Source organism: Mustela erminea, chromosome 8 (genome assembly GCF_009829155.1).
Source record: "Mustela erminea isolate mMusErm1 chromosome 8, mMusErm1.Pri, whole genome shotgun sequence".
NCBI classification, from domain to species: domain Eukaryota; kingdom Metazoa; phylum Chordata; class Mammalia; order Carnivora; family Mustelidae; genus Mustela; species Mustela erminea.
In genome coordinates this window covers 18935517-18959099 of record NC_045621.1, presented here as the reverse complement: position 1 = coordinate 18959099, position 23583 = coordinate 18935517, and the positions used below count along the sequence as shown (strand labels likewise).

Below are 23583 nucleotides of genomic sequence, written 5' to 3'. Positions count from 1 at the left end.
AAGAAAAAGAAAAAGAAGGGCTCAATTGGGCCATAGATCTGTTGACAGGACCTGTTTCTGATTCATTTGGTGTCCACAGATTCTAGCAGAGTCCTTTGTACATATATTTATGGAGACAGCCACAGAGTATACAGGTGTGAGAGAGACATCCAGGTCCCTGCCCTCAAGGAGAAGGAGAGAGTTCTTTGAAGGAAATAAAGCAAAGTATAAGATAGAGAGGGGGCTCTTGAAGGTGGCAAAGGATGGCCTCACTGAGGATGGCACCTTTGAGGGGAAAAACTGGGAGGCGTGTAAGTCAGTGGGGCTGCAGAGGGAAGTTCCAAATGGAGGATATAGCAACCTCAGAGTTCAGAGGGTGGAGTGCACTCAGCTTGCTCACAGAACATAAAAGAATGTGGCTGGAATGAGAGAAGGGATATGCTAGATGATGTGAGATGAGGTCACAGCAATAGTCAGAATCCAGATTGTGTGGAACAGGACATGGAGGCAGTGGGAGAATTTGGCCTCTGAAGGAAGGAGACAGATTGAGCTGGACAAGAGGTAGGATCAAGTGAATGCTTTTTTAATAGATACAACAAACCTTAGGGTATTGGAAGACAGGAAGAAAAGAGACTTGTGGAGGGAAAGTATTTAGATGTTGCAGAGGACGAGATTCTAAAGAGGTGGGAAGGAATTAGGCACAGCGTAGAGGTGGAAGGGTTGGCTTTAACAAGGAGGCAAGAATATTCTTTTGAGACCAGATGACCAAAATAAGAAACATCTGTTGAATACTCACGATGTATCAGGCATTGTTCTAAGAGCTACTCATTTCTTTCTCACAAGAGTACTATTATGATAGCCCATCTTAAAGATGACAGAACTGAGACTCAGGTCAAGTAATTTGCCCATGGTCTCAAGCCAGTAAGTACAGAATTATGATTTCAGTTTAGGCTCGTTGGCTCCAACACCTTTGGCCTTAGCCACTGTGCTCCGGAGCATTTGTGCAGGACATCGGGTAGCAGCGCAACGCTGACATGAAACCGAGCATAGTATGTGCAAAGGAGCTCCCTGCAGTGCACAAAATGAGGCAGTGGGATTCGGTGTTGGGGAAGAGTAAAGGAAGTATAGAAAAATTGTTGTGGGGGTTGTGTTTGGGATCCACTATATGAATAAAAGAATGAATAGTCAGGACTAAAGATGTGATAGAAATTGAGCACCATGAGTTTCCGTTTGACTGGTGCTATGGTCTGAATATTTTATGTCACTCCCAAACTTCACATGTTGAACTGTCTTCTAAACTGATGACATCAGGAGATGGGCCTTTGGGAGGCGCCTGGTCATGAGGGTGGAGTGTTCATGAGGGTCTTAGTGCTCTTACTTACAGGAGACCCGAAGGAGCCCCCAGCCCCTCCCACCACAGAAGAAATGTAATATATCTGCCAGACTTTGAAAGGCAGTCCTTTCAGGCTTGTCTTAGACGGTGTTACACTGAAGTGTGTGGCCTTCTCCCTTCATTCTCCACTTCGGCTTCCTTTTACATTTATTAATCTTGTAATAAGAATTTAAACATGTCCTTTAAATTTGCCTAGATAACTTTGCTTTAGAATATTGGCACCACATTGGGCTTTTGAATTCTTTGAAAACATTAAAATGTTGCTCTTTGTCTTTCATTGTAATCATTTCCCAATCTTCGCTGCCCTATTCTTGTGACTTTAATTCATTGTGCTGACTCAGGCAGTCCAGATTTTCTTGGTAAACTAGATTACCTCAATGTTTCTTTTATGTATTGTGATCTGGGATGTGCTGGTTTTTAAAAAGAGAAAAATGCATGAAGGAATAAAAATGAAAGTATGTAACTATTTAATAATTATGTAATTATGTAAGTAAATATAATGTACCTCCCCTTAGTATTTATATTATGACATACATATCCTGTCTGAGGGCTTCATATCAAATAATATATAGTCTGGACAGGAGGATTGTGGGTGCTGGAGTATGGAGGCAGAAACTTTTTGTTGTTGCATTTTACATTTCTTTCTGATTTTTTAAATAATTTTGTTACATAATTTAATACATACATGATAAATGTGAGATAGTATCTGAAATCTGAGTCATCAGAGTAGTGTAGCCATAGAGCCTTGGGGGTTCAGGGGAGGACAGTTTTCAACTAGAGGGAATGAAGAAGGTCTTCAAGAATAGTAAGATATTGGGACGCCTGAGTGACTCTGTCGGTTAAACGTCTGCCTTTGCCTCAGGTCATGATCATGGGATCCTGGGATCGACTCCCACGTGGGCTCCCTGCTTAGCGGAGAGCCTGTCTGTCCCTCTGCCTGCTGCTCCCTCTGCTTGTGTGCAAGTGTGCTCTGTCTCTCTGACATATAAATAAAATCTTAAAAAAGAGTAGGTAAGATTTTGTTCTCGCCCTCGTGTGAGGAAAGCACCCACGCAGAGGTGAGGGGAGATCTAGACAGGGAGATCAGTGAGAGAACATGCACAAAGTTGGGAGGGGTGAGTGCTGGAAACAGCATCAGGTCACCTAGCTGGAATGTGGGGGAGTGGAGAAAAGTACCTGCATTGTGTGGAAAGGTCACTGGGGAAAATTACAATGGAGGGGTCAGACTGACATCTTCTGAACCCCCTAATCAATCTTATTACCTCTAGAAGTGGGACAACCTTCTGTGACATGTTCTTGCCCCCCCCAAAAAAAGTCTAAATGAACCTCAAGATCTAAATAGCAGTTGGCAGAAAACAGGGGGAACAGAGGAACATTTGAATGATACCATGAGGATACACTCGGCCAAGTCTAGAATGTGAGAAGTTCTACAGGACAAGGGAATTCATTTCTTCAATAAACGTGTGGCATGAAAAAAAAAAAAAAAAAAGAAGGAGAACTATTATAGATTTAAAGAGATTTAAAAGATGTATTAGCCAAATCAATGTGTGAACCTAAGTTGAACAAACCATCTGTATAAAGAAACTTTTTTAGACAATCTGGGAATATCATATATAGACTGTAGATTAGATGAGGATTATTCATGTTGTTGGGTGTGAAAGCAGGGTGTGTGTGTATGTGTGTGTGTGTGTAAGTATATGTGTATTCAAGTTTTATCTGTCAGATTAGAGATACCCCCTGAAGTATTTACACTAGAAATGGTAAAGTGTTAGCAATCTGCTTTCAAATACTGAAGCCAAAACAACCAAAAAAACCCATGAAACAAGAATAGCAGAAATTTGATTTCCGAAGCTGAAGGATAGGTCCCTGGGTGTTTATTTTACTCTTCTACGTGCTTTGGAGTGTGTTTGAAATTTTCCATAATAAAATGTCCTAAGGAGTTTGAACTTTACTGGGTGGGAGGGGCTGTGCATGACGCTGGTAACTGTGCGAGATGGCCGGGAAGGAGGACTAGAGGAAGGAGCTCATTTAAGACCTGCATTAGGTCTTAAAGGTACAACTATCTAGTTATAAAATAAAAAGTCATTGGTATGTACTTTACAGGATGGCAACACTAGTTAGTACTGTATTGCATATTTGAAAGTTGCTAAGAGAATACATCTTAAAAGTTCTCAATAACAAGAAAAAAAATGTTTTGTAGTTATGTATGCTGGCGGATGTTAACTAGACATACTGTGGTGATCATTTCACAGTATATGCAAATATTGGATCATTACATCTGAATTGTACATCTGAAACTAATAAAATGTTATATGTCCGTTACACCACAATAAAAAACAAACAAGCAAACCTTGATTAAGGTGGTGGCCATGAGAAAGGAGACTTTTCCGAGAACAGGTAGAGGAAGTAATAGCAAAAGAGGAACTCTGGCAGATGAATGAGGCGCCGGATGGGGACAGTGCCCTCCTTCCTCTGCAGTAAGGCAGCCGTCCTTAAACTGCGGCGCTGGTACTGCAGGGCGGCGAGAAGAGGGAGAAGGGATTTTCACAGCAGAGGACCTGGACCGGGTCTTCATACCAGCCAAAGTGGAACTCAGTGGGGAAATGAATTCAGGGGTGGGTCGGGTTTTTTTTTCCTCTTTTTCACAAGGAATTACTCATGGTTTCAATATGAAATTTTTGGGTACAGTGATTTCATTTTGATCAGCTTTTCATCAACTTTTTCATTTGATCAGCTTTTGATTTAATTGAGGAAATAGTGATAATCCTTGTCAGTGGTTCCATCGGAATCATTTATAGATTTTGCATAACTCATTTGTGAAATTGAACAATTTACAGTAATGTGTGGGATGTTAATTAAATGAGTTGAAGTGATATGGTCTGGGGAAATAAAAGTTGAACTATAAATTAATGAAAGCTTAGATTTAAATACATACCTCGTGATTTGTCTGTAGCCAAATATTAAAAATCAACTTAAGACGGAAACAGAACGTAGCATTTGTTAGAGGCTAAAGAGAACCGGTCGTTCTTCCGCCCTCCACACTTCAAAGACATCAGTACTTCACAAGGAAATATTAGTAAGGTCTGATAGAACTAGGCCCTCCAGGGAGGAACACGCACCCTAGAGGATAGCTTTCTATCCTTGATCCTGTTTGCTCTCTTCTTGACTGTTCTTTTTCAAGAAATTAACACTACAAACTGCAGCCTATAAATATGGGCCATTTCCTGTGATCAGCGTCAATCTCTTCTGTCTCAGTTTAATGTACCTCTTTAGAGAGGGCTGAGCCAGGTGGGGGAAAAATCTGGAAACAAAATACATTCTCTACCCTTACTCTGCATTGAGAAGGTGAGGGGACTTTTGAGACACCCAGGCAGGACTTCTAACCTGGTCCACCCAAACTGGCAGCTACCACCCTAGCTTGGACAACCAGAGAGAGATGAGTTTTTAATCGGGTTTGCTGCTGGCTTAGACCCAATTAAAGCAGAATTTCTAATTCATGCTTGCTATTATAGAAAGCTCGCAGGGAGGAAAGAAAAGGAGAGAAAAATTCCTAGCTAAAAGCAAGAAAGGTAGTTTTTATTTTACTCAGGGATGCGTAGCTGAGCCATTGGGTCACAGGACAGATGGGGACAGAGGGACGCATGGTTATGAGTCTTATTATGGAAAAGATTGAACTACCATCAGCGCTTGATGGAAATGAGAGGGGGAGGGGTAGCAGCAGTGTCTCTAACAGCACTGCCTCCCTTATTGCATTATCAGAAAAGATAGATAACTGAGAATAGGCATCCATTATCTCTCTACAAAGGGATTAGTGTAGGTTGCAAGAAATTAATGGCTTTTGAGTTATCACAGAAATACTAATGAATGTCAGGACTGGAGATGTAAAGCAGGTAAAATTGGCTTTTCTCTGGCTCATTTCTCTCCTTTTCTCATTTGGTTTGCTATTTTAAGATCAAGATCTGTGTTACCTTCCCCCTCCCCCCCCCAAAGCCAAGATCAGATATCATACCCTTTGTGAGTATGATTTGTCTTCTTTAGGGAATGGCTCAATTAGTTTATGACTGCCTCTGATATGTGTTAGTAAAGAAATAAAGAAACAGAATGAAATGAAAATTTCAGAAATGGAAATCTCTATCAGGGAGGGTGCTGCTTCTTGCATGGGTGTCATTTTCACGCCTGATAAAAGTATCAGGAAGTCCCAAATGACTCCGAAATGACAGTCTCCTTCTGTTAAAGTACTAAACTTGCATACATTGCAGCTAAGTATTGATTAAAGATGGCACAACCAGATAAACTTGTGAAACAGGGGAAGAGAAAGAAATTATACCTACTGTATGCTGAGCATTGTGCTAGGAGCCATAATTCTCATTCAACAAGTACTTTTTAAGAGCCTACTGTATACCAGGCATTGTACTATGTGCTTTGATAATAAGTTTGAAAGACAAACATCTCCTCTGTCCTCAGCAGAGCTTACAGTCCAATGGGAAGGACAGGCTTCTTTAAAAACTTCAGAATTCATTTTAATTGTTCAGATATTTAAATACACTATTATACTACAGCCTGACAGGAACCCATCAGAGAGGAACTATAGGGATACCTGTTACTGACCCAGGGCTGTGTGTTTGTAGGTGAGGGGTTGGGGGAGTCAGGACAAACTCTGTTCCTGAAAGAGGACGGCTAAGTAGTGAAGGGTAAGTGTGTGGTAGCTGGGGGAAGCAGTGGGAAGGAGCGCTGGAAGCAGCAGGAACCGCGTAAGCCCATCCAGGCTCAGAGGTGAGAGAGAACTGCTAGGTAAGCAGAGACCTAAAACAAGTCGGTTGAGTCAAGCCTGGGGAGGTGGTTGTAAGACAAAAGGCTCATGAAGTGGCCTTGAGGACTAATGGGGTGTCTGAGAAACAGGAGTTTATCAGTGGTGCACTTCTTGCTCTGTCACTCTGTCCTTTCCATTGACCCTTCCTGGCTTTCCTAACCCAAAGAAAGATGGGAATATTAGCAAGGAGTTACGTCAAGTGACAGGAGGAAATGTTCTTTCTTTTATATTTAGTGCTCTGTAGAATGTTTCCTAGAAAACATGGAATCCTGGGGAAGTACAGTTATTTCATGGGCCCATGGGGGATAATCCTAGTTATTCCTGTATTTCTGTTTTCCACACAGACCTCTGCATGTCACACTGATATTTCGAACCAAACCCCTCTGTACTTAATCTTACACTCATAATTCCACCTTTGTGAAGTTTTTTAGACCTGAAATTTCCCCCCAGTTACATCTTGTCAGTTGTACTATCTTGAAATTGTACTGCTTCTCCTGTGTTTGCTTTGAAACAGAAAGATGTCCTTCTCCTACCTCTTTTTAGTTTCTTGCACCTGCCTTTTCATCTCATCGAGTTCATTCATATTTGTAAATTAATACACATTGCTTCTTTTGTTTTTTTTTTTTCCCTTTCTAGAACACAAGCAGGCATTCCCAAACATTCTGAAGAAGGGGTACCTGGAGATTAGGAAGGACCATGACAGTTACTGGCAAAGCTGTTACGCAGAGCTCTCCCCGTACAACTTGTACTTCTACAGCCTCGACAGCAGTGGCAATCAAGCCCTCTATGCCACCTACCAGCTTTCACACTTCCAGAGCATATCTGTTTTGGGCAACCTCGAGGCCAGGCTGGTGGATACCGTTCTGTATGACAACACTCAGCTGCAGTTAAAGGCAGAATCACCATGGGAGGCTTTGGACTGGGGGCAGAAGCTTTGGGAAGTCGTGCACGCCGCCGTGCCTGGTTATGTGGGGCGGCAGGATGAGCTGGCCAACTCACCCGGACTTGGTCATCACGTTGACTGTACACAGAATCACTGTTTACAGAAGAAATCCAGTGAGCTGCTCGCACCATCCCCTGTCTTGGATAGCCCCAAACAATACGAAAACATTATCAAGTCAGGGACGCTATACAGGCTCACTGTCCAGAACAACTGGAAGGCATTTACTTTCGTGCTGAGCAGAGCCTACCTTATGGCTTTCCAGCCTGGCAAGCTAGATGAGGACCCCCTGCTAAGCTACCATGTGGACGTGTGTCTGGCTGTCCAGGTGGACAACCTGGACGACTGTGACTCTTGCTTTCAAGTCATCTTCCCCCAAGATGTGCTCCGCCTCCGCGCAGAGACCCGGCAGAGGGCCGAGGAGTGGATGGAGGCTCTGAAAACAGCAGCCAATGTGGCGAGGAGTTCAGAGCAAAACCTGCAAGTCACCCTGAGAAGCAAACCCAAGGATCAGATGGGTGGGCACGAGCTCAGGAAGAACAAACGTCAGTCTGTGACCACCAGCTTCCTCAGCATTCTCACAACTTTGTCTTTGGAGCGAGGACTCACTGCTCAGAGTTTCAAATGTGCAGGTATGAAGCAAAGGTTTAGTCTAAAGCTTATGAAAGAACAATCCTGAATCTCACCATTGGAATTCACTTTAGAAATCCCCTCAGTGGGCCAGTCACAGCCCTCAGTGGGTCTCTTGTTTAAAAAGCATCTCCTGGGGCGCCTGGGTGGCTTAGTGGGTTAAAGCCTCTGCCTTCAGCTCAGGTCATGATCCCGGGGTCCTGGGATGGAGCCCCGCATCGGGCTCTCTCCTCAGCAGGGAGTCTGCCTCCCTCTCTCTCTCTGCTTGCCTCTCTGCCTACTTGTAATCTCCATCTGTCAAACAAATAAATAAAATCTTTAAAAAAAAAAATAAAAAGCATCTCCTTCAAGGAGTTCACTACATCAAAACATCTATCTTTATGCCATGTGGTGACGTAAGTAGAAGCAGATAGGATATACCCCACTGAGTCACAATGACTTAGCTGAAGCATAATTAGACTAGAATTTAGGCTTCTTGTGTCTGCCGTGATTCCATTTCCTCTGTCTTCTTAAATAAAGGTCACAGGGAATGTGGCTGTCATAAATTGTCTCAAAGGAGATATTCAGGCCCAAAGCTGTCTGCTGACACTCCTTAGGGAAGAAAAATGTTCATGGTGACTGTCATTGATCATGACCTTGTCAAATCCCCTTAAGATAGAATCTAGAGTCAGCCTTGACAGAAAATCTGGAGGTGGCTAACAACAGGGTAGATGATGATTCAGTAGATGACCTCTGAGTCACGGTAGGCCTGTACCTCATCCTGGGGAAGCCAGGGCTTCTAGAACTGCTGTGGAAGGGTGAGGCACAAAGTAGAGTTCAAGGCCAGTCATCTGTTATTTCTTAAAACCCTATTATCGCTTCTCTCCCCTACTTCCCATTCCTTTCATTTTTCCCCCAACCAGTAAACTAGACAAGAAAACCCTCACTAAACCAAATCTATATATCTACTATAAACTAAATGAAATTATTTTGCTTTCACTAAACCCCACAGTTTGGACAGGAAATGTATCTGTAAGGTAAATTTGCCACGAAGGTAATTTAATTGGAAACCTGATTTGGAAGATTTTAATTCAAGTGTATCAGATTTAATTATGTTGTTTTTAAAAAGAAGAGGAAGCTCACCACCAGCCAAGATCAAATTTCCAATTTTTGCTTGTCTCTGCCTTAAAACCCAAATAGTGGTGACACATTGAAAATTTCAGTTTAAGTTATTTGGGATGATTGCCTTTTCTGTTGACAAATAGTGTACCTAAAGAGGCGATTAAGTGGATCATCCATGCTTTCTCTGGAGGGCCTCAGTTACTATGAAGCAGAAAGTTGCAGAGTTGGGTAGGAGAGACCAGCAACTCTGAGCTGGTAAGGAAGCCTTCCTAGGTGATATGCATGTATCTGCAGGTGTGAATGACCTTGTGATAAGTCAGCCAGCTACTTTTGCAAAATTTTTTGAAATAAGGGAATACTAGCTTTACCTCAGCTTTTAGAAATTATTGACATTTTAGTGTTCTTTTTTTAAAATGTTTTATTCATTTATTTGAGAAAGCAACAGAGAGCATGGGTGGGGAGAGAGGCAGAGGGAGAGGGAGAAGCAAACTCCCCAGTGGGCAGGGAGCCTGATGTGGGGCTTGATCCCAGGACCCTGAGATCATGACCCGAGCCAAAGGCAGAGGCTTAACCCCCTGAGCCACCCAGGCTCCCCTTTAGTGTCTTATATCAGTGCATATATTTCAAAGTTCAGTCATCCAGCAGTAATTTATTGATGCTGACTCTGTGAAGATTCTGGAATTATGATACACTTCTGTGGGTTTGGATTGCTGATAGGGTCAACAAATCTGTTGTGTTATTGGAGTCAAGGAGAATAAATAGCTCAGCTTAGTTTTCAAAGCAGAGACTGGAATAGCTGAATTGGGAAACTGTCTAGTAAAAGGAGGAAGAAAAGCCTCAAGGATTACACAAGGATCATCACATAGTTGACCCCTAATTCACCTTGCTCTCATAAGTTTGCTTCCTGATGGACTGTGCACTGCCCACATTCTGGACTGCATTAGCAGCGTTTCTAGCACTCAGTGGAAGGAGAAATGCAAGTAGAGGTAGTATTCAGCAGGTCCATCACATACTAGCGGTTGGAGAAATGAAACCAGGAAGAAGACAAAGGTGAGTAGAAGAGGCAGGGAGAAGGAAACTAAGTAGAGAAAAAGAGGGACGGATTACATAATGGGCAGGGGTAGAACTTTTTGGCAGCTGCTTTAGGTTCCATGTGGTAGGGTATCTCCCTTTGCTGCCTAAATGTTCTCATTCAGTTTGGCCTGGCTGGGGATGGGTGGTGGTACGGAACACAGGAGGCAGGAGAAATGAAATCTAAAACTCATTTGCTCTGCTCTGCTCTTACCTTCATGCTCTGTTTTGGAGTTCTGTAAGGCGCAGGTAGTTTTCTAATCTGGGGTGGGAAGAAGTCAGTCCTAATTTGTGTAGTATGGTGGATTCCAAAGTAGAGATTTTTAAATGTCATTTTAGGACCCCTTCCATCGGAAAATGCTACATTCAGTTGCTTCATGCTACACATGGTCGCTTTTCATTTTCCTTAATTGCAGCATGAATACTGGTTTCCTACCCCAGGTAGGAATACTTCATCTCCTGTAGGGGGCAGAGTCTCAAAAGAAAAAGGCTAAAACTTGTTAAGCAAACCTCTGAATGTTTTTAAAATTACTTGAGAGGTTGTTCATTATATTGAAGATTATTATAGCAGATGGGACTTTAAAAATTGATCAGACACAGTTAATCTAAACCAGCTGTTGTATTCATTTAGTATTTAAGTCCTCTAACTTTTCATCCTTACAAAAATATCCATTTGGTGAAAAATCTAGTTGCATAGTATGTTTACCTTCTAAAAACATCAAAATGCTAACTAAATTGTTTTTATTTGAACTTGGCATTATCTGTTATTTTAAGGAGAAGCTAATTCAGAGTATTTCACAGTTGTGAGTGTCTTTAGAATGTAAGTTTTTACGTCAACTTAGCCCCTCCCCCTTTAAATATTTTTGGGAGGGATTTATTTATTTATTCCCTTTAAATATTTTTGAGGAAAAAAACTTTAAAAGTGGAAGATTGCCCTGAGCAGCTCTTTATTATGATGTCATTCAGTTGCTATCTGGGCGAGCTACAAATGTTGGCTTTTAAATCTACGTTATAGTGCGCTTGGCCTTCTTTCACTGAATTCTTTCTGAAGGTGAAGAATTTTTGATATCCTTTTTGGAAACTTAAGGAGCCCCTGCAGAGAGAATGGACCACGACCATCCCAAAATGCCTGAGGTTATGGTTTTGAAAATACATGCTTATATATAACTGTGTATTTCTTAACATGTGCTTGAACTTTTTATAGTTGTATTTGATGATGTGTGGTTTGTTCCATGGCTTCCTCTCAGCTGCATGGCTGCCTCATGCTAGGAAGCCACAGCCACAGTGGTCATCTTGTTGTTCTGGAATCTACCTTGGTCATTCTTGCCTCCAGGGCCTTTGCACTTGCATTCCTTCTTCCTGAAAACATGCCATTGGAAATGAAGTTCTTTCCTTCCTTCTCCTGTTTATCATGGGCTGAGTTTCTGCCCATGTGCTGAGGTTTTGCCCATGTGTCAAAAACCCAGGTGCATCTGGAGAAGTCTGTGCTACAAGAAAACAGACGTGGCCCTTGCCGTCATGGAACCTGCAGTCTACTCAGGGAGCCCAACATTAATCACATCAGCACGTCATCAGTGTCAGATGGCCACTGTGACAGTTAGGCGGTGGCAATACAACTATATGAAATAGCAGCTATTCAGTCATTTTTGACCCGCAAAAGGAGTTTGATAGGGTTCAACTGAACATGTGATCCTGAAGTCACAGAAGGTTCCTTTTTTTCTTTTTTTTTTTAATTTGACAGAGATCACAAGTAGGCGGGGGTAGGGGAGCAAGGGTGGGGGGGGAGTCCTACTGAACAGAGAGCCCAATGCGGGGGCGGGGGGGGGCATCCCCCCAGGACCGCTGGATCATGACCTGAGCGAAAGGCTGAGGCTTAACTGACTGAGCCACCCAGGTGCCCCTCACAGAAGGTTCCTGAGCAGAGAGAGCATATGATGCATGCAAGTGGTATTTCAGAACAATTAATTCGGTGCTGCTTTAGTACAGCTTTTCAGGAACACCTCTGTGGAAGAAAATGAGGTCCGATTCTCTAGTGAAGTTACTGGTTGGGATTCAAAATTTGGTTTGGCAATGGGGCACCTGTGGATTTAAAAATTAATACTAAAAGAAATGATTATGCAGCTTATTAAAATATTTATGAAGTATATACCTGTAAGTCGTTCTAAATTAGGTTGCTCACAATATGCTCTATAAATTAGATCACAGGTCAGCAGTTCTGTTTTCTTCCAGAATTAGACTTGTGTACATACCTATTTCCTTTCAGTAGATAGATGCATGGTTCTCTTGGCACAAGTACATACAGCTGTTTTTTCTGTAATTTCCTGGCAATCGAAAAACCTACCAGTTGAGTACTATAATCAAAGGGCTCAGGGCCTTGTTTTAGGTGCTGAGGGAGCTGCAAAGCTCACCGTTTAAAGCGTTCTTTCTGTTCCTGCTTTGTAATCTGGGAGTGATATTGGATGGCCACTGTGGGACGGTACTCCTGATTATGGGCTGAAGTTGAATAATGCTAACAGAAGAGAGAGCACGAAACATAGTGAGCCGAGGGGATCCCCTCTACTATTTTCACACTGTCAGGTTTATGGTTTTACTCCTTTGGCTGCTGTTTAACCTCTTGGGACTGCTGTTGGTAATTACATCTTTCTGGCATTAAGAGATTTTGCTTTCCTTTTCCCCCCAAGTCCTTGGGAGGAGTAAGCCCAAAGAAAAGGTGGGGGGAGTTTTGCTGTGAATTCTTCAGCCATTTAGTGCAAATTCCTGTAATTACTGGCATTGTGTCCTCCCTGAATGGCACATAATACAGCAGAAGCCACTCCTAATTGAGACCTTACGGGAGGTACAAATCCTCTCTTTGTTCAGCCTGACAAATTAGTGCCAGAAAGTGGCAGGGTCCGAGTGGGAATCAAAGGCAAGAAACACAAAGATGGAACTTAAGGCTACAGTAATAACCCTCTCTTGTCCTGAAGGGAAAAAAAGGAATGACCAAGGAGAAATGAAGTTTTTTTTTTTTTTTTTTTTGTTATAAATTCCCTTGACATGACAGCACCTCAGGGCTGCTCTATTTATTTAGCCAAAGTGATTAAATAGTAATACAACAGGGCTGCCCATTGTTTCCCTGGGTACCCCCACCTCACAGACCCCTGCTGCCTCGGCTAATTGATTGACAATGAACCTCTGATAAAGAAGTATGTTGTTAGGACCTGAGGTGGGGGGGGCATTTTTTTCCTCTCTCTTTGTGTATCTGAGTGAGTGTGTGTGTATGTCTGTGTGTGTGTGTGTCTGTGTGTGTGCATGCGCGTGATTTCATTTTTGTTTGAATTGCACTCCAGTTTTTCTTTGCCCCCACCCTTTTTCCTCCCTTTCTCCCCCTCTTTCCCCTTGCTTTTTTTTTTTTCCCCCCCCTCAGAGCTTTTCAGTGGCTGCTCTCAGCTGATAAAAACAGGTAGAGAGGAATTAGAATCCTAGCGCAGGCGTTTGACAAGTTTATCATGGGAGCAAACTTCCTCTCCCCCTGCTCCACTTAAGACGAAACAGTGGTGTTTGAAGAGAGAAAAGGGTAAAGGGGCTGATTATTGGCACGTTGGGATCACAAACGTTTTTTGTTGTTTCTCATTTTGTGAGGACGGATGTCTGAAACTAGTCTATGAACTAAGATATTTCAGTTAAATTGCTTACCCAACTTTTTAAAAATCTGTGCACTAATAACATTTACATGTTGGAGTGAGGGTGGTTGTGCAGTAAGAAATAACAGTTTGAAAGATTTCATCTCCCCTCAGTTTCTGAGAAGCCGGGGTTGGTTATTCAAGGGTAAACTCTGGCTGCTGGGGTGTAACTCAGTACCCCCAGGATGCTGAAAGTCGTGGGAAGATGACTAGTGGCAGATCGTTAATAGCCGTTGGTTATAGATGCTCAACTAGCTAAGCAGAAGCTAAATCCCTAATTTAACTCTGTTACAGCTGCAAAAACAAATCATTTCAAGCCCCTCTGAAAGCAAAATATATTACACAAACAGAATCGACCTTGTTAATACCGCTTGGCATTTCGCATGATAAATGAAGGTGTCTTTCTGGCAAAGGCCTATTTTATGACATCGCTTAGACGCAAGGGATACCTTTACCCTGGTAATGCAAGCATTCCTGATAGAAAGTATGGAGTGGTTAATTATTCATTTAAATAGTTGCCATTCTGGAAGTAAGAATATTTCTGGGTTAGGCATAGATACTTACTGGCCTTAAAGTAAATCATACAGAATAGCAATTCTTAAGAAGAGAAATTGAATTTGGAATATGATTATGCATATGAGTGTAGGTAAAGAAAGATATGTAGGTTTTTAAGTGCCAAGAAGAGAAGTCATATATTATGCTCTGGGGTTGGGGGCTGGGGGTGTGACTTCTAGCATAGTCAAAATCTGTTTTGATTCTCATTTGAAAAATTAGGGGACCCTCTAGTAGCCAAAGTACAGTGTCTGCTAAGGAAAAGAGAGACAGAAATAAAAAGATGGACTTTCCTTGGCATCTCCAATTCCTATCTTTAGTACTGTTTTCAAATTTTGTCTTTCACTTGCTAGGAATGATAGTAAGGTAAAGATTTATTTGAGTTAAGGAATAAGCAGATAGCCAGTTGGAGGAGAATAAGACAATAAAGAAAAACTGAGATATTCCCCTCAAAACATATAAACAGCTTGAATAAGAGAGAATATTTTAGTTTATTGTTGCTTTCTTACCTTGCATTGTCTGTCATTTTGTTTCTTAGTGTATTGGGTTGTTGTCTCCCAGAGGAGAAATCGTGTGTGTGTGTGTGTGTGTGTGTCCTGACAGGCAAAGTTTTATTTCCCCAACCTTGAATATGACCATGGAGGGGTTGCTGATAGTAAAATCTTTAAGTGGAGTTTTGGTGGAGGGTTCATTTCTACAAGCCTTTATTAAACCCCTCCTGTGTGCCACACACGTGCTCTGCCAGGCACCTTGGGATACGCAGTTAGGAATAATTTATGCAGACTGTTCTCTTGGAAGATTTACAGAATCCCCTCCAAGAGGATATGGGAACTTGAAGAGAGTGAGTAGGAGAATGGGACTGGGAGGTAAGGGGCCAGGCTGTCGTGGCCACTGGCTTGGAGACCAGTACGTCCCCTCTCCGCATATGCTAGAGAATCCCTGTTGTAGAGAATTTGAAAGTGAAAGAGCTAAAGTACTGTGTCTTCCCACTTTTCCGTTCCAAACTTCATCCTGAGATTTCCTATAGAATTAAACTCAGGGAAATCTCCTTGGCTTTTACTACCCATCTATCAAAGATAAAACTTGAATTTCTGTTGCGTACTCATTGTGTAGTTGGTGCTGTGGGAGATACAAGGGAAGCATAGATATGGTCTGGACCCCCCGCATTTTATAGTCTGGTTGTGGATGCACAACGAAAAATGAGGGGTTACTAGACAGACCGGTCAGGTCCATGCCATATGGCACTTAATGTTCAGAAAATTATCTGGGCTTTTTTTTTCCCCCTCTTCTTCTGGGGACTGCATCCATAGGTATTCACAATGGTCCAGAATTTGTATAAAAACAGCCTCAAACCCAACAAGGCTGTCCCAAACCCCTGGTAATAGAATCATTTAGCTTTATACGAAGAAGATTGGGAAAGCACCAAATTCCACCTGTGGTATGTGCCCAGGCTGACTTTGAGAAGTTCGTGCTGTGAGATCTACAGTTCTTACGAGGTTTTCTAAAATGAAAAAAACACATCAGTAGGGCTTATGGCGGTTTCATGTGTGCTAAGTGTGTTCATGACAGGATCAAACATGCTTTCCTTACTGGGGAGCAGAAAATTGTGGAATCATTGAAGGCACAGAACAGAGTAGAAAGCTCAATTTATAAAATGAAGCTTTTTTGAGTAAAAAGAATTAAAAGGCTGGTTCTGTTAAAAAAATTTTAAAAGAAGAAGAGCATTTGGCAAAATCCTTAAGACAGAGAAGCATGAGTTTTCCGAGATTGTGTTTCTGTCATTTTGGGAATGATGGGCAGCTTTACGCAAGGATTGCTGACTAATGGATCCTGATCAGCCTAGAGCGTTGTTTGTTGGTAAAGGTACATGATACTAATGAGAATGAGCCTCACTTAGTGGTTAACGCTTACGATCAAGGACTCCGAAATCAGACTGAGTTTCCAGATTTGCTACTCACTGTGTGACCCTGAGTACTTATTTAACCTTTCTGCATCTCCATTTTTTAACCTTAGATGTGAGAAAATAATCACATCCACCTCATCAGTTTGTAGTGAGAATAAAATGAGGTAAAAGGGCTTGGAACAGTGCCTGGCACATAGTAAGTGCATATAAGGAGTAGCTCCTTTTATTATTTGTCTACATATGACAATAATTACCTGGATAAAGATAACATAGGCATACATAATCAGATTTGCAACTCGCGCAAAACTAGGTTAGACAACTAATATGCTAAATGACAGAATCCAGATTCTGAAATGCAAGCTAGAGGAATGGGCGAAACAAGATGTGACTTTAGTAGGGATAAATAGGTAGTCCCATGCTTATATTCGGAAAACGAACTACAAAGATAGAAGGCACGGGACGCTTCATCTAATGTGAATCTCATGTGAATGTACAAATGAAGCAATGGGAGACCAGAATCTGTGCTTCTGTGTTTACTTCAAAAGCATTCACGAAACAAGTCCAGAAAGAAGAGGTTATATCCTCATTGTGTTCTGCGCTGGCCAGATCACATCTGGAAGTTTCATTGACAGCAGCTGCTCTTGAAGAACAAACAGCTACATCTATCAACCTGTGGTAGGTTAGTGAACCATGCCATGCACGTGTAACCTGGAATAGGAAGGACACAGGTGGTTGTCGCTATGTTCTTGAAGGCTGCCGCTGAGAAGAGGAAATAGACTTACTCTGGGTAACTCTACCAGACCAAGGGAACAGATATGTCGATATTGGAATGGATTTCCCTTATTTAAGATTTGATGGCCATAGGTGAAAATTAGTAGAGTGTCCAGAGCCCTGGCCAGTGAGACTGGAAGAACTGGAATTGTGACCTCAAGGCAAGACACTTAACCTGTCTAAGCTACAGCCTTCTCATCTGCAAAAGAAAGATTTACTGATTTGGCTCTTCTGTTTGTGGAAGCCCTACTATGTTCTAAGCACTGTGCTTGATCCATGGTGAACAGAATAATCCCATTATTTGCCTTCACAGAAATTGAAAATTGGAGGCCAGACAAATGAGTAATTATAGCAGACAGTTGAACTCAAAGGTCTTTGAATTTCCTTCCAACACTTCCATCTGTCTGAGATATTTTAGAGGGAACAGCCTTGCTCTATGTGGTCCCTTTTATCTCTCATTCTGCGGTTCTTTGAATGTCTATAGAAGATTAGAGAAAATTAGATTAATGTGGTCCCTTCATTTAAACCTCATTTAATAAGCAATACCTTTTTCCTTTGGGGAAGATATTTTAAACCAGTAGAAATATCACTTGACTAAGAAGACAGGAGACAGGCATCTTTTTCCTGATTCTGATGTTTATCATTGGATGAATTTGCTTTTACCCTTTTTTGCAGTCTGAATGTTTTGGTCTAGGAAATGATTTTGAATAAAAATAAATGTACATTGGGAATCTGAATACACACCAAAGTAGTAATATGACTATGGAAAAAGAATGTTCTATAGTTTGGGTTTTGAACTATTTCACATTCTAAAATTCAGAGAGATTTGATCACTTTATATAAGTAGGCTGTTTGATTTTATAGGATATAAATTTGCTTTTTGATTTATTCCTGGTATCTCATCATAGAAGTCACATGTTGGTCTTTGATACGTTTCAGAAGAATAAAATCATTTTGAATTTCAGAAGATACGGATCTTTTGATAGACCTTCCTGAACTTCATAGGCCATAGCTGTGCTGTCTCTCTCTCTCTCTCTCTCTTTTTTTTAAAGCTGTTCATTTCTCCCAGTCTTTGTTGCTATACTTTGGTCTGGAAAGTTCTTGTCCCTTTTTGTAGCTTCCTTTATGGTTAACATTGTTCTCATCATGTGTTCATTTCCAGCTAAACGTCTGAAGTGAGTGTTAATGTACTATTAGACTGTGCATTGAATTAATAGTTTCTATTTACTGACCTTGCATTGGGGCAGAAATTGGTCTAAGTGTCGTTTTAGGATAGGCTGGGATCTCCTACCTAGGGATAGGTCTGTATTCTTAATTTCTAGCTAAGTTCCTGGAAAAACTAAGTTTTTCATAGACTTCTAAATGTAAGAGCTACTTGAGAGGTTTTCTAGAATTCATTACACTGCCTAAAAGCAGAAACATAAGTGAAATGAGTAAATGCATCCCTAGGTAAGGGAATCTAGTAATAGAATAATACCAATTTATTTCCTGCAATATTATTTTCATCCAATCATTCATTCATTCAGCAGACATGGGCCACATACAGTTCCAGAAATTGAGGTGTGGGGGTAAATAAAAAGTTAATCTTAGCAGTAGAAAATATGACTATATACAGGTTTTGTTTTGTTTTTTAATTAAAGTACAGTTGACATACAATGTTATATTAATTTCAGGTAGACAACATAGTGCCTGTGCCGGTGCTTATATCCTGAAATATGTCAACAGGAAATGTTTTGATTAAATCACATTAATAAGAAATGAAGAGCATAAAACTTCTTTCCATGTTTCAGAAGCAAAATGGAGGAGGCCTGCAAAGTAGTGAGCCCCGATATTGGGTTACAGGCAGTGTTCTGGGTACAGTTTTGTATTACACTTTGTTGAAGACTTTTGAGTGTAAAAAATCCTTTATACTCTTAAAGACTTCTTTATAAGCTTTCCTTGACTACCCTACCCTAATCCCCCAGGTAGAATTGAACATTCTTCCTGCATGACCCCAGTCTCCTGGACTCTTGTCATGGTCCTATGATGTGTGCCTGACTTTTTTGAAAGCAGGACCCCAGCACTTCTCAGAGTGATCAGAGCACCATTTTCATCAGAATCCGGAGAGTGGGGGCGGGGGAGACATGGCTGGACACTTCCCTAGCCCTGTTGACGTTAGGACTCTGGAATTGGGTCTGGAGATTTTAACAGAATTTCCAGTTGATTAACATGCATACAAAGTTGGAGAAACCACTGCCCTAACCCATAGAATGTTTTTAGTGAATGAATCAAGCCATACTTCAGTTTTCTCTAGGTTATGTAAGTGCATTTCTTTTAACTGTTTCTTCTACATATGTCCAGCATTTTAACCGTTGAGGTATCAACTGCTGATAATCCCTAGGTTTCCATGTCTTCCTTACATTCTGGAAACTACCATGGTGTTCTAACAGGGTTCTATTTAGTGATGAATACAGATGAAGAAAGAGATTAATTCAAGTCTTTTACTCCCATTCTGGCATCTTTTTTAGTACATCCTAATGTTATGCCTAGTTTCTATTTTATACTTGATAAGCATATTTGGTATTTGAATTTTGAGATAGCCTTTCCCTCATTTCCTTGCTACTGGCAGAGTAATCTTTCCCCTGGACAACCACAGTGACCTCCCAACCAGTCTTCTTTCTTGCTTCCATTCTAACCTTTCCCAACCTTGTCTTGTAGTGAATGTGATCTTATTAAACTGCAGATTGATCCTGGTAGACCTCTTTACAGTCTTTCAGTAGCTTCCCACAGCTTTTGGCATGAAGACCAGGATCCCTAAAATGACCCCGCATGATTTGACTCCTGCCCACCTCCTCACCTTCAGCTCTTCTTGTCACTTCCTCCCACATACCCAAGTCCTGGACATACTGACTTCACCACGTTCTTCTAATATACCATTCCTTCCCACTCCCCTCAGAGCCTTCGCACATGCAGTTGCCCCTCCCTGGAATATTGCCAGCATCTCCTCTACCCCCAACTCTTTCTTCAGGTCACTGCTTCAACATTACTTTCTCAAGAACACCTTCTCCAACCAATCCCGCAGACTGACTTAGGACCTATTTAGTTCTCTCCCCTGTAATGCTGGTGTAGTACCACTTACTCTAGCATTCTTCATAATTGATGTTACAGTGTCATTTGTGTAATTGTTCATTTAATACCTGTCTCCTCCCCTTGACTGCAAGTGCTATATTTGCCTGTGCTGTCTTGTTCATTGCTATCTCCCTGGCTCTGCATCTGGTGCATAGTAGGTGTGCACCAAACAGTTCTAATCATTACCCTTTTGGAAAGCCAGTTAAGATTTTGAAGGTTTCCAGGGACTTAAAAAAAAAAAAAAAGTTGACTATACAGGGTGCCTGGCTGGCTCAGTCAGAAGAACATGTGACTCTTAATCTTAGGGTCATGAGTTTGAGCCCCACAGTTGCGTGTAGAGATTACTTAAATAAATAAGACTCAGAAAGAAAAATTTTTTTTGCTATGTAACCTTTTAGAGCCTTTATTGTATTGACATGAGGTATAAATACGCTACATTTCCAAACTTAGTTGACCCCCTCTTTGTAGGACTAGGATTCCTCAAACACATGGTGCAGACCCCTACTCCAGGCACTGTACCATCAGAGTTTCCTCTCATATGCACATATTGTTTCAATTCCAACTGGTGTACTGCAGTTCATTTCTGGCACGAGCTATGCACAGTTAGCACAAACCCCATGAGTGAAGGGCTTGATCCTTCACAAGGCTGCTCCCACTGCAGATGCCAGCCACAAGTTCAGGATGTCCCTGGGCCACCCACACTCTGACTGACTAGCTGGGGGTTCCCATAGCCCTCTCAGGTTAATAATTTGCTGAAACAACTCACAATTCCAGAAAGTGCTATACTCAATTACTATTTTATTAGAAAGGATACAAATGAGGAGACTCAGAAGGCAAGTTCTGGGAAGGTTCCAAATGCAGACCTTCTGTGTTCTTCGCCCATGGAATCAGAGCATGTCACTCTCCTAGCACATCAGTATATTCATAAACCAGTTCATGAATAGTTCCACAGACTTTCAGTATCCAAAGTTTTTATTAGGGTTTCATTGTATAGGCATGCTTGATTGAATTATTGACCTTGTAATTGAACTCAGTTTCTAGCCCTCATTCCTTTTTTTTTTTTTTTTAGATTTTATTTATTTATTTGTCAGAGAGAGAGAGAAGGCACAAGCAGGGGGAGCTGCAGGCAGAGGCAGAAGCAGGTTCCCAGGTGAGCAAGGAGCCCAATGCGGAACTCGATCCCAGGACCCTGGGATCATGACCGTAGCCGAAGGCAGATGCTTAACCTACAAACTACCCAGGTGTCCCTGTCCCCATTCCTTCTCAAGAGGTCAGGCTGGTTCAAAGTCTAAACCCTCTAATCAAGTGGTTGGTCCTTCTGGTGAGCACCCTCTATCCGAAGCTATTTGGTGACCCACCATAAGCCACCTCAGTACCATAAGGTCACTTGTGATCCAGGGGGCTCAAGAATAATAAAGACCCTGGTATCACTCAGGAAATTCCACGAGTTTTAGAAACTCCCTGCTAGGAGTGAGGGAGGAAGATGAGACAATTCTCTGTTATACAACAGTACAGACAGCAAAAATGCGATCCAGATGAAAGGAGGGAAAGTGCTAAATATGGCTGCACCCCCGAGAAGGAGGCGGCCTTGGCCTGTTTACCTTGTTCTCTCATTTCCAGTCTGCTGCTAGTGGGTGCCTTCCAGCACGGACTGCACTCACGCGGGAGGGGAGCTTTCTAGTGGTATCTTCCTAGGTCTTCTGGGACTCAGCAGCTTCAGAAGCAGCCAGGAAGCTGGCCCTGGTCTGCCCAGCCCGGTGAGAGCCCTCCCAGTGGTGGGATGATGTGCACGTCCAGTGACTTTGTGATCCCACTCTCTGACCCAGATACACTCTCAAATCTTGGCTTAAAATAGTTTCTTTTTAAATAGATATTATAAAGGTGACCAGGAAAATTAATTTCATTTATTAGCTTTAGCTAATTTAGTGTGTGTTATATACCACTTCTAGGAGAGAACTAGGATTCCAAAACCAAGGACATGGAGGCTTGTGTGAGTTTCCAGAAGATTGAAAGTCACATTCTTTTATTTTCCCCCAGCTTTATTGAGATATAATTGACAAATAATGTGTAAGTTTATGGTCTACATTGTGATCCTTTGGTATACATACATATTTTGAAATGGTTGCCACAATTAAGGTTAGTAAAGACATCCACCACCTCACAGTTCACATTTTTTTGTTGTACATTTAAGATTTACTCTTACAAGCTGTCAAGTATACAATATTTTTAAAAAATATTTATTTATGTATTTGTCAGAGAGACAGAGCATGAGCAGGAGGGGCGGCAGGCAGAGGGAGAAGTAGGCTCCCTGCTGAGCAAGGAGCCAGATGCAGTGCTTGATGCGGGGCTCGATGACCTGAACTGAAGGCAGACACTTAATTGACTGAGCTACCCAGGCATCCCTGCAAGACAGTTTCCTTAACTGTAGTCACCATGCTATACATTAGATCCCCAGAATTTATTCACTTCCCCCCTGCCCTGCTTTTTTGAAATATAACTAACATATAACATTGTATAAATGTCAGGTGTACAATGTGGCAATTTGATATACATATATATTGCAAAGTAATTACCACAATTAGGTTAGTCAACACATTTGTCACCTCACATAGTTACCTATCGGGACTGTGGGTGGTGAGAATTTTTAAGATCTACTCTCAGAAACTTTCAGGTATACAATAGAATATTGTTGAATATAGTCACTGTGCTGAAAATCACATTCTGACCAGGTATGTATCAATATACCAAGGGTTGGGGCGCCTGGGTGGCTCAGTGGGTTAAAGCCTCTGCCTTCGGCTCAGGTCATGATTCCAGGGTCCTCGGATAGAGCCCCGCATCGGGCTCTCTGCCCAGCAGGGAGCCTGCTTCCTCCTCTCTCTCTGTGCCTGCCTCTCTGCCTACTTGTAACCTCTGTCAAATAAATAAATAAATAAATAAATAAATCTTAAAACAAACAAACACACACACATATATATATATATATATATATACACACACACACACACACACACACCAAGGGTTGTATCTGGCTGATTTTTTCAGTGAAGTAAGTAAATCATGTGGGGCTGAGTCAAAAGCCTTACTGAAAATCGTTTCCCTGTCAAATCACTAAGCCTGTACCTCTGACACAGAGGACAGACTTAATTTGAAAGTCTTGGTTCCTTCCTCCATCTTTATCAATAAAGATATTCTTCTTAGCCCCCAGGCTTTTAGAGACCAGACAGAATAATAGATACACATGATTTGGTGACTGGGAAGCGTGTAAACTCAGTGGGATAAGTAATGCATTAGGGGCAGAAGAGCTTGGTCTTCTGTCTGCAGCCCTGCCACTGATGCATTACACGGCCGCAGCCAGCGCTAGTAGTCCTGCTGGTCAGCATCTTCGACACTCGAACTTGAAGGGAGATTAAACTGCTGACTGTGTGCAGTTCGTAGGTTACAAAATACCACCAGAACCAAAAGTGCCAAATTTAATTCAGTAATATTGTACATCACTGCATTTTCCCCCTAGAAAATATACAAGAGGTTCTTAGATGAGTGGAAGTCTTATTGAGGCCTAATACTAGATGGGAAACCTTTAGAAAAATGATGTTTCTCATCCATTGTTAAGATGAAGAATTTTAATTGAATGAAAGGTACCTGGTAATGCAAAGGATTTCCCTG

At 41.7% G+C, this 23583-nt stretch overlaps 1 protein-coding gene across 6 annotated transcripts in view; it reads left to right on the top strand.

Annotated features, from left to right (window-relative positions):
* PLEKHM3 (pleckstrin homology domain containing M3) overlaps positions 1–23583 on the top strand; it is a 178434-nt gene that overhangs the window by 33136 nt on the left and 121715 nt on the right. For all 6 annotated transcript variants that reach the window (XM_032354599.1, XM_032354600.1, XM_032354602.1 and 3 more), the window contains exon 3: positions 6819–7754. In XM_032354599.1, the coding sequence (XP_032210490.1) occupies positions 6819–7754 (936 nt within the window). The remainder of the gene's footprint in view (positions 1–6818; positions 7755–23583) is intronic.